This window comes from Papaver somniferum, chromosome 6 (assembly GCF_003573695.1).
Source record: "Papaver somniferum cultivar HN1 chromosome 6, ASM357369v1, whole genome shotgun sequence".
Taxonomy (NCBI): Eukaryota; Viridiplantae; Streptophyta; class Magnoliopsida; order Ranunculales; family Papaveraceae; genus Papaver; species Papaver somniferum.
In genome coordinates this window covers 117,128,572-117,139,057 of record NC_039363.1, presented here as the reverse complement: position 1 = coordinate 117,139,057, position 10,486 = coordinate 117,128,572, and the positions used below count along the sequence as shown (strand labels likewise).

At 36.7% G+C, this 10,486-nt stretch overlaps 2 protein-coding genes across 4 annotated transcripts; one reads left to right on the top strand and one right to left on the bottom strand.

The window, feature by feature from the left end:
• Window positions 1-2,414: 2,414 nt before the first annotated feature.
• LOC113289002 (protein DETOXIFICATION 33-like) lies at window positions 2,415-4,874 on the top strand. The gene is made up of 7 exons (XM_026538158.1): window positions 2,415-2,747; window positions 2,832-3,373; window positions 3,564-3,650; window positions 3,750-3,806; window positions 3,891-4,129; window positions 4,219-4,337; window positions 4,420-4,874. Exons 1-7 carry the CDS (start codon window positions 2,481-2,483, stop codon window positions 4,606-4,608), a joined length of 1,500 nt encoding a protein of 499 aa, XP_026393943.1. The 5' UTR covers window positions 2,415-2,480; the 3' UTR covers window positions 4,609-4,874.
• A 152-nt stretch (window positions 4,875-5,026) lies between these two features.
• On the bottom strand, window positions 5,027-8,096 carry LOC113289003 (transcription initiation factor TFIID subunit 5-like). Of its 3 annotated transcripts, none has more exons than XM_026538159.1 (7): window positions 7,819-8,096; window positions 6,828-6,909; window positions 6,533-6,611; window positions 6,344-6,440; window positions 6,195-6,251; window positions 5,549-5,636; window positions 5,027-5,432 (listed from the first exon to the last, which is right to left on the bottom strand). In XM_026538159.1, exons 4-7 carry the CDS (start codon window positions 6,401-6,403, stop codon window positions 5,245-5,247), a joined length of 393 nt encoding a protein of 130 aa, XP_026393944.1. In that variant the 5' UTR covers window positions 6,404-6,440; window positions 6,533-6,611; window positions 6,828-6,909; window positions 7,819-8,096; the 3' UTR covers window positions 5,027-5,244. The 3 variants fall into 3 exon arrangements, with proteins under 3 accessions (XP_026393944.1, XP_026393945.1, XP_026393946.1); XM_026538160.1 differs by having other exon boundaries at window positions 6,344-6,425; XM_026538161.1 differs by having other exon boundaries at window positions 6,344-6,422.
• Window positions 8,097-10,486: the final 2,390 nt, after the last annotated feature.

Genomic DNA, 10,486 nt, shown 5'->3' with positions numbered 1-10,486 from the left:
TTCCACAATATTAGAGAATGCATTTGTAGCTTCAATTCCTCGATATCTATTTTTTCCTTTGAACCATATTCAAAGAAAGAAAAATACACCTCTAGATGCTCAATCCAATCATCCAATTTTTTTACGTCAACACTTCCATCATAAAGTGGAAGGAAATCAATTTTCAGATTCTTACCATGAAGTTTAGTTGAAGTAGGACTTTTCTTCTTTTCGCCCTTATCTTCTTCTTCTTCCTCCTCTTCTTCTTCGTCTTCAGTTTGGGCGTATGATAACGAATACATTCACCCAATTTCTTAAGGGTGACTTGAATATACTTCATGTCCGTTTGTAGTGTAGGCACATTTTCTTCCGTAGTTTGTGGTTCGTTATGCTTAGGATCATCATTTGTTTTATAAATCCTTGATCCCCTTGTTCTCATAACGTCTTCTAGCTTCTCGAGTACCTCACCAAGCTTTATGTAGAGAGATCTAGTGAAAACCATAAACACGGGGATTTACCCTAGAAACTAACCTTGCTCGTGATGCCAACTTGGTACGTAAGATCTCTATACCTTGGTACCTATTATTATAGAGGTGGAATTCAGAATAATAATAGACAGAAGCTTAGAAAATAGGACACAAAGTAGTAATTCGAAGAAATATATCTTCTCTAGATTATGAACAAGAAAAAGATTTACAATTCTCTTTTTGTTACGCTCACAATCTCCCTAAATAGTAGTTAACCCTAAACTGTTTGATAAAGCTTGTCTTTGACAATGACACAGGTATTTGTCTACAATCTTTCTCTAGGTCTGTGTGTGTTTAGTTAACAACCAAACCTCCCTATTTATAGATTTCATCGTACTCAGCCGACAAGGTCTTCTATTAGGAATCTATTTCCTAAACTAAGAGTGGTTCCTAAAACAAAACTCTTCCTAACTAGGGATTCTGCCCAAACAAGGTTTCCTCCCTAATTTAGGATTCTTCCCTCAACTTAGCTTGAGGTTTACTAAGTTCCTAAGAGGAGTAGGGATACACCCGTATCACCAACCATGACAACGATGAGCAGTTACCCACCCATCCCATCTGGATTCAAGCCTTGATCTTTAGTAAGTAAGCTCTTTATAATTCTCTGTAAGTTCGAAAAATAGGTTTCTATTAAGTGACTATACTTTGATATCAATTACAAAAATAATAAGAATTCGTCTTATCATCCTCTAAGATCAAAGTAGGTAATATTGTGTATCAATATCGTATCCATCGGGCACGATATACCTACAAAAGATTATATCGGTTTTTACCGGTGACACATTATCAAGACTGAACTTCAAATATTTATAAATGTTATATGATGCGTTAATTCTCAAGATCAACAGCTTCACAATGCAAATTTAATTCCATTACACTATCTATTCCCAGTAATTTCTCCTTAATTTTGACTATTGTCTCGGATAATTTCAACCCACATTAGGATCAGCTTGCTGCTGCAAATAACATCTCTACTCAATCAGATTGAGTTTTCAAGGTTAAAGGGGAAGAAGATGATTATGAAGAAAGATTTTATTTATAAATTTTCAGATATAAATAATTTATTCTACAAAATTGTCCTTATCAATGTTATCAATGCATCGGTGGACCCGATGTATCGTTTTTGTACTGGCTAACATGAGCGTCTTGATCGTTCAATTCTTATACCGCCGGTATTTTAGATATTGTAAAGTTTATTTTCCAATACATGGTAATAACTAGTATAATCGGTATCGACTATCATGGATCCGAACCTCACAACAAAAATCGTGGCCAAAGGATCTGATTCAAGTTGTGGTTTTAGGTGTTGCTTGAACCCAATGTTAAATGAACTTGGAGGCGCCAAATGGTTTGGCACAAAACAAATTTACTTTACCTGCCAAGTGGCTTGGCAAATCAAACCTAATCCATTAGATTTATTTTATAACTTAAATTTCAACACTTGTGTTATTTGCATCCAATAATTGGATGCATCTATTCTAAATCGTCAAACTTTTCAAGTGCTAAATCCAACAACTCTAACCTTTTACGCCAGATCGTTAACCGCTTTGTTGATTGAACGTGGACTCAGATAAAATCTGTCATATCATGTGGCTAAGCTTGAAGCTAAAGATGATAAGAGTTAGCCCAAGGGAAAACTCCAAGGTTTTAGGTGTCTTTGGACGGGACCTACATTCCCCACATGGCCCAAATAGAAAACTCACTTGTAAAATTGGACTTGGGCATACCAAGATAATGAAAATATATTATCAATACTATAATAAATGCAAATATTTCTCTATCAACCCACGAGAAGTCTGCTCTAAGTTCCATCCTAAAATTTTCAAAGATGCAGATCCAATTACCCCACGAGCTTCTCGTCTTTAGAACCTTAGCAACCATATATAAGAACTCTAATTTACAAACAACAAAATATCATCAAATCATTAGTAGATATCAAGGAATTTTAAGCAAAAGAAAACAAAGAAAAACACTATGGGCAGCGAGGATATAAACATTCCACTGTTACATGGTGAAGAACCAGATATAGACGAAATCAAGAATTTTGGTCATTTCTGTAAAGAAGCTAAGATCGAAAACAGAAAGATATGGAGCTTAGCTGCACCTTGTATCTTCACTGCCGTCGCTCAATACTCACTTGGAGGATTAACACAAGTGTTTGCCGGACAACTTACTACACTCGAACTCGATGCTGTTTCGACTGAGAACATGGTCATTGCTGGACTAGCTTTCGGAATTATGGTATGTTTCTGATTACTTACAATCTGTATACGTACTGTTCAAATGCATTTCTGATTACTTATAATCAAAATTTGGATGTTGCAGTTAGGAATGGGGAGTGCATTAGAAACCTTATGTGGGCAAGCTTTTGGAGCAGGACAGTTGCATATGTTAGGAGTGTATATGCAACGTTCATGGGTGATACTCAACGCAATGTGTATATGTTTGTTACCAATCTACATTTGGGCAGAACCAATCTTGAAATTCTTTGGACAAAATGATGAAATTGCAGCCTTAGCTGGGAGGTTTTCGCTATACATGATTCCTCAATTGTTTGCGTACGGATTTAATTTCCCGATACAGAAATTCTTACAATCACAAAGCAAGATTATGGCCATGGCTTGGATATCTGCAGGAGCAGTTGTTTTCCATGTTTTCTTGTTGTGGTTACTTCTAGTGAAGTTAGAGATGGGGTTGCCTGGCGCAGCTATTGCTCTTAACACATCTTGGTGGCTTGTGGTTTTGGGTCAATTTGCTTACATTTATTTGGGTTATTGTCCTGGTGCTTGGACTGGTTTCACTAGGAGTGCCTTTCGTGAATTGGGTGCATTTGCAAGGCTATCTATTGCTTCAGCCATCATGATGTGGTATGCTAATTCTCTCTTTTCTCCTTGAAGTTATAGATTTTATGTGACTGACACGCTCCGGATGAGGCTTTGGCGAAATGCAAAAGTTCGCCAAGGCAAATAGTCTGGATCACTTATTCATTCACTTTTACAGGTGCATATATTTTAGTAGATAATGTGTGCTTATTAAGCTTCAAATTCGATGATGCAGTCTTGAATTCTGGTATTACATGCTCCTCGTGGTATTGGCTGGACAATTGGAGAACCCTCAAGTTGCAGTTGCTGCCATATCCATCTGGTAAGCAAAATTTCATTGCATTTTTCATTGGATGTCTAAGAATGGTCCGTGAACTTGTTAAAATCCTTTCTGACATTTTTTACTGCTCAACAATGACAGCACCAACCTTAACGGATGGGAGATTATGATTTTCTTAGGATTCAATGCTGCAATCAGGTAACAAGCCTACATTCGATATATGTAATGGTCAATTGCTATGAGGATTGGCTCTTGACTGATGAAATCTTATGTAATGTGAAGTGTGAGGATCTCAAACGAACTTGGAGCAGGAAGACCAAGAGCAGCGAAATTCTCCATATTGATCGTTGTAATGTCAGCATTGATTATTGGGATATTCTTCTTTGCCTTAGTTTTGGGTCTGAGAAATGTATATGCTCTACCATTTACAACCAGCCCTGTAGTTGCTAATGCTGTCTCTAATCTTGCCGTAATATTCGCTTTCACCTTGTTACTCAACAGTGTACAACCAGTCTTAACAGGTACGTAACTTATAACTCCCACTCCCAGAGACTTTTCGGCCAAAACCCTCTTTAAAAATGTCAACTCTTACATGTAATTGTGGTTGCAGGTGTGGCTGTTGGAGCTGGTTGGCAGTGGTTGGTAGCTTATGTTAACCTTGCATGTTATTACATTGTTGGTCTTCCTCTAGGATTTTTACTTGGAAAATATTTTGATTTGGGAGTTAAGGTAAGTTTTTTAGCTGATATTGGATTTTAAAGCAACTTGATCATGCAAGTAAAATCTTGTCTCACTCTCTATTACACTGCAGGGAGTATGGACTGGAATGGTCAGTGGAGTGGGCTTGCAAACCATAATCCTACTTATCATCACTCTGAAAACAAATTGGAGCAAAGAGGCTTCGCTAGCAGATTCCAGGATCAAACAATGGGGTGGATCCGTAGATGCCCCAGAGGAAGTTACTAAAACTAATGGTAAATCTTCCGACGGCGAAGTTTAGACTTGAGATGATTTAACATAGAAGATCGCAGACGTTAGAATGGTTGTTGGCGCTAAAAAAGAATATCAATGGATCAACTGAGGCTTTATAGTTTCAGAAATGTTTGTTTGTCTACTGAATCGAAAAGAAAATATGTAACAAGTAATTAGTGCCTGGGGAGCTTCTTACAATGGAAACCTCTTGATTCTTTATTTTCATTAAATGATTGTTGTAGACAGTGGATGGAAACAAAATAAATGAGGAATTTTCATTGCTTGAAGTGCTAATTATGTTTTTGAAAACAAACTTCATTCTGGACACCTTTAGGAGAGACCAGAATCAGGATTTGAACACAATGGTCTCTTAGACCATCCACAGTGGTAAATGCTAAAAAGCCATAGTTAAATGGTATCTTGACAATGCCCAAGCAATATACTAGAACACCGCTGCCACACAGTGACAACGGCCGACCGAAAAAAAATGAAACACCGCTGTTTACATAATGTGTTATACATGATCGCAGCTAGGAAAAAAAACGATAGTACGTGATCACGACCGACTCATCCTAATCAAAGATAAGGATATTCGATTCGCGTCCAACAAATTTTAAAAAATATATACACATGTGAATCGTTATAGAATCCTACGAGTCAATCACTAACGTGACTCATTGTATCCATTTTTGTTTATCTCAAACTCACTTTCAACCACTGATTCAGTTAACAAAGACCGGTGCGGCTTAATGATAACCTTTCTCATTATCTGTTTGGCTGTATCCTGGCTGATTCCAATTAGAGTTACTACCTCCGTTTCATCAGATATCGAGCTTGGCTGTCCAGGAGAAACTGCCAAATGACCATGAATAAGTATTGGCATGAAAGTGAAGCATCTCCAAATTGAACCAAGGATATGTTAAAATTAACACATTACAAAATTAATTCAACAGTAAGAAGAGTGGTACCTTCGAAAGTTATATGCTCATTGATTATTCCAAACATTTTCGAGGACTGGGGTTTCTGTAGATATTGCACCAGCAGCTCGTGCGAGTACTGTTCAGAAGAAATAAACTGTCAGGAGTGACCATTATTTAGTGACACAAAGATCAGCTACTCAAACAATAAAGATGAAAAGATTGATCAGACTTCAGCACTATGTCATAATAATATAATATAATATGTTTTCTCGACATGTCAATTAGCAAAAATAGTTTAAGGGTGTTATAACCTAATATATTAGGTAAGATGTTTGTTTTAGAGATGGGCAGTCATTGTGTGCTTGATTTACAGGATTATGCACAAAATATTTGACTCTAGGCAATGTGGATATCCACAATGCTGATATACACTTGAGCACAAATCCAGGAACTCATTGCGTGCAAAGATGACTTATTGCTCGGCAGCTAGATGCAAAATACATTATTTGTTGACTAGCAATTGGTTGTATCTGACTACAAGTAAAATGATTTCTAGTAAATGAAGGCATTACAAGCACCAATTATATAATTTTACAATTTATCGTATCGGAAAGAAATTGGACAGATATCTTTGGCTGTAAAGGAAGAAAATCTGAAAAGAACAGTATGGAAAATGAGTGCCGTAAGGAACAACCTGACATATCTTAATCTTCACTTTGCTCTGCCTAAGAGAATGAGCAAATTCCATTTCCTGCATGAATATGTAAATAGATTTGATAAAGATTTAATTGCTCACAACATGCAGAAACAAGTACAAAATTATGAAGAGCAATAGTGATAAACCTCCAGATGTGAGGGAGAAAGAATGCCTTCCAGCTTTTGAAGATCCCTCAAGTGCATCATCTCATGGTCTTCGCTGTAGCTGCTAAAAAAGTTCGAGCTGATCCAGATACATCAAAATTGAACATTAAACACAGCTAATTGGTGAAAGTTGTTTGGTATACTCAAGAAAGCTAACCAATTCAAGCATACCTTCCCGTGTATGCCCTTTTGCCACAAGATCCATAAAACAATGGATAAATACTGGATAAAGCACTCGCAGCAATTCATGCTGCATCATTTAACAGTTAACATAAGTTGGTCTGTGAGAGCATTTAATTACAGCTAAATTTTGGACCAGAGGCAATAGTCATTAGCAGGACACCATCATGGCAAGGTCGTTCAACTTTCTCAAAATCAACCATGGAATTATGGTGACTATTATTGTTCACCGTGAAAAAATTGAAATTGTCTACCAAACATCAAAATAACTAACCTAAGTCATTACCTTGTAAAGATCTAATGAACCGTATGTCCATGACCTTAACTTGCTGTAGCCGTCCTGGTACCGTGCAGGATCGTTTTCCGACCTGATAAACAGGAATGACAAAAGGAAAGTTAAGGAAGCATAACAATGATGACAATCGCCAAATTACTTCAACAGATTAGAGTGATTAACTTAACTCTGACTTGACACCATTAGGAATCAACCATATAATATTAATCTTATATGTCAGGCTGTGAGGATGTTACAACACAGCATACATAAGTCAAAAGCAAAAAGAGGCAAAAAGAGCACGAGAAGAAACACTATTAGAGACGTACATTAAAATCCAGGGTACTACATCTGGCTGAAGCAATAATTTAGTTTCTATCTTGTAGAGAAGTTACTTCTGCTCAACTTTCAGAACAGTTACTTCTATTGTCCCCTCACTACCTCAACACCACCAACTACACTCCACTCACTCTCATCGCCTCCACGCCATCACAAAAAATTACCCATAACACCACCACTTGAATGTTGAACCTTTCCGTTGCCACCACATTAGTCACTACCATAGAAGCCAGATAAGCTATATATGAATAAAAAAACATTGACTTCTCCTCACTACTTCCTGTTGACATATACTTAAGCTACACTGGATTCCATAATGTTTGCAAAACCAATATACCTACTATATTACAGAACAAAGTTTATCACTTAATTCACTGTCTAAAAGTAATGCATAATACATTTTCCTCTGCCATACTCGAAGACACAGAATAGAGAAAAATGTAGGTCAATGTAATACTCCTAGATTCTTAATTTTTACAACCCATCTAACTTATCTAAGATGTCAGCTTTTTGACATTGTATTTATCATAAATTTGAACAGAAAAGAAAACCCTAAACATCAGTTTATCGACGCAATGACTAGAACCCTGATCAATCATTCATGAGTACAAAACTACTATTGTTAAAAAAAAAAAGTGTAATAAGGAGCGAGAGAGAAGATTACTCAGAGAAGGAGAGAAGTTGTTTGGAAACATCAGGATCAGTATTTGAAATATTGGAAGAAGAACTCTTGCTTTGTTCTTCTTGCAATGGTAGTGCCGTCTGTTTAAAACCTTTTCTTTTTCAAATATGCCATTACCGCTTTCTCTATATCTTCGTCTTCCATCGTCTAATTGAAGAGTTCAGACCTAACTTGAGTTCAAACAGACTGAGAATTTCTGAAAGATCTCTACGAATTTCTACTTAGTTCCCAAGAGAGTCTGAGGAGAACAAAGAACCAAAGAAATTCACCCCTTCTTATAGAATCCTATCACTGGGGATTAGAAAGGCAAGTCTTTTTTTTTTTTTTTTTTTGGGCTTTTTAGGGTCACCAAATATCAATTGAGACATCCCTCGTCATATATTTATATAAAGACTAATATGACCCATATGATTTTAGATAATAAAACTTGATTAATATTATTAATCATGATTAACAAATCGATTAAAACTAATTCACCTCTTTAAGTGAAGTGATGAAACTGAAAATCAAAACAAACGAAAATCAGAGGGAAGAGAGAAGAAGAGAAAAAAAAATTGGAGAAATTTTTTGCAAATGAGTTCAAGCAAATTTTTTGATGTAGGTGACTCTTCATTTTCAAAATATGATAACATATTGATACCCATCAACAACGATTAGTTCTTTGCTGATTTTTCAGAAAATCATGATTTTTTTTCTCAAACTCAAAATAACCCTTATGAACCTTAGTACCTTACTATGGTTTCGAAGGACCAATCCAAGAAGAAGAAGAAATCGAAGAAACCGATGCTCAAGATTACCAGGTATACCTCTATTCTAGTTCCAATTTCAGTTCTTAAGCTCAGAGTGGGTAGAAGTTTCAATTTTTTACTTCCGAAAATCCTATTTTTCCAGTTGCCAGGTACAATCACGGCTGGGAAACAATGAACTCCTGGCCGTTATTATGTTATACAGCTCACAGTTCATGAACTCCCAGCCGTTATGAAATCTTACGGATGGGACGATGAAAATTTCTTGGTCGTAACTAGTCAATTACGGCCAGCTTTTTTCTACGTGCATGGGAAGCATTTAATACTGTCGGCGACGGTTAGGTTTCCTGGACGAAAGTATTAAATGCCATTCAATACTGACGGCGCCGGCTGGGTTACCCAACCGTTCATAGTTTTACGGCTGGATTTCTAAGCCGAAATCAGACTCATACAAAAACAGGGAAATAAACGGCGAAGAACTCATATACGTAAACCTTTTACGAATGGGACCATGGGCGGTCGACCCAGCCGTTTATTTCCTGACGGCTAGGATATCCTTAGTCGACCCATATGTAAATAATATTACGGCTCTAACGTTACCTTTCTACCTAGCCGTTTAGTTACTCACGGCTGGGTATTCAATATCGACCCAGCCGTTTCTATGTATTTTTTTTAACAAATGATGTGACATATTTAATTTTGTTATAGATTGTACCGTATATTCCGGTGGAAGATCAAGAGGTGGTTATGGAAGACCAAAAGGTGGTTATGGAAGACCAAGAGGTGGTTATAGAATACCAACCGCCACCGGTGCAAGTTTCCGAGGACACAAGTGATCACTATGCAAACAACTATGAGTGGAAACATAAGAAAGATGCAAAGAAGTGGGCTCAAGAACAAGGGATGAAAAATATGTGCATCATAGTCCAGAATAAACAAGTTACTCCCACCATCTTTCAAATGGTTTGCGAGTGTAGTGGAAAGAAGAATTCCCATTACCTCCATTAGGGAGGGGATATGGTGGTGACAATGAAATATCATTGGGTTGGTGTGCTAGGTTTGAAGAAAGATTTGAATTGTGTAAAGCATTGCAGTTGTCGAGGGATGCGCCTTATATACTAATGATTTCCGATGAGGATGACTATAAGACTTCCGGTGATGATGACTATAAGTAAATGTGGTGTCAAGGTTAGTGATAATATGATAACAATGTTATTATGAAGGGTGGTGATCATATGAACCTTTGTATGAATGCGGTGTGAATCTTTGTTTTTTTTAATGTGATGTGAGCCTTTGTTTTTTGAATCACTCATTATAAATGAACATTTTAATCTAGTTTTATCATATGTTTTAAAAAAACTAATTTTGAATCAATCATTACGGCCAGGTTTTACGCTAACACGACCTAGCTGTTTAATAGAAACGACTGGGAATACCTGACCGTGAACTAAACAACGGCTGGAAAACATAACCGTTTACAAAGTAATGGCCTGAAAACCCAACCGTGATTACCAATTCACATTACTACGGCTTGGAATTCAACCCGTAATGCCCAATGAACTGGTAAATTATTTTTTTTGTAGAATTATGGTTGGGAATCCCACCCGTATTTCTGGGCACTGTCAGGTTTACGGTTAATATTGCTGGACGTAAACTAATATACGGCTAGTAATTCTAGCCGTAACTTCAATTCACGTTGGTTATCCCAGCCATATTTTACTCTGGATTGTTAGTAAATTGTGTTCTCTGATGGATAATTAAAATACTAGTATCCATTCATTCAAGGTACATTAATATCCAATTACTAAAAACAAGCTATCTACGAAAATATACTAAAACAGAGTCTTGAATGATAAAATCTATGAAGATGAACATACGAAACCAAAGTCTTAAACAAGTACATA

Coding starts and splice junctions, on each gene's coding strand:
- LOC113289002 (XM_026538158.1), top strand. CDS start 2,481: ATGGGCAGCGAGGATATAAACATTCCACTGTTACATGGTGAAGAACCA. Junction 3,651..3,749: donor GTTGCTGCCATATCCATCTG/GTAAGCAAAATT, acceptor CAACAATGACAG/CACCAACCTTAACGGATGGG. Junction 4,338..4,419: donor ATTTTGATTTGGGAGTTAAG/GTAAGTTTTTTA, acceptor ATTACACTGCAG/GGAGTATGGACTGGAATGGT.
- LOC113289003 (XM_026538159.1), bottom strand. CDS start 6,403: ATGATGCACTTGAGGGATCTTCAAAAGCTGGAAGGCATTCTTTCTCCC. Junction 5,637..6,194: donor TGAAGATTAAGATATGTCAG/GTTGTTCCTTAC, acceptor TCTTCTGAACAG/TACTCGCACGAGCTGCTGGT. Junction 5,433..5,548: donor TGAGCATATAACTTTCGAAG/GTACCACTCTTC, acceptor GTCATTTGGCAG/TTTCTCCTGGACAGCCAAGC.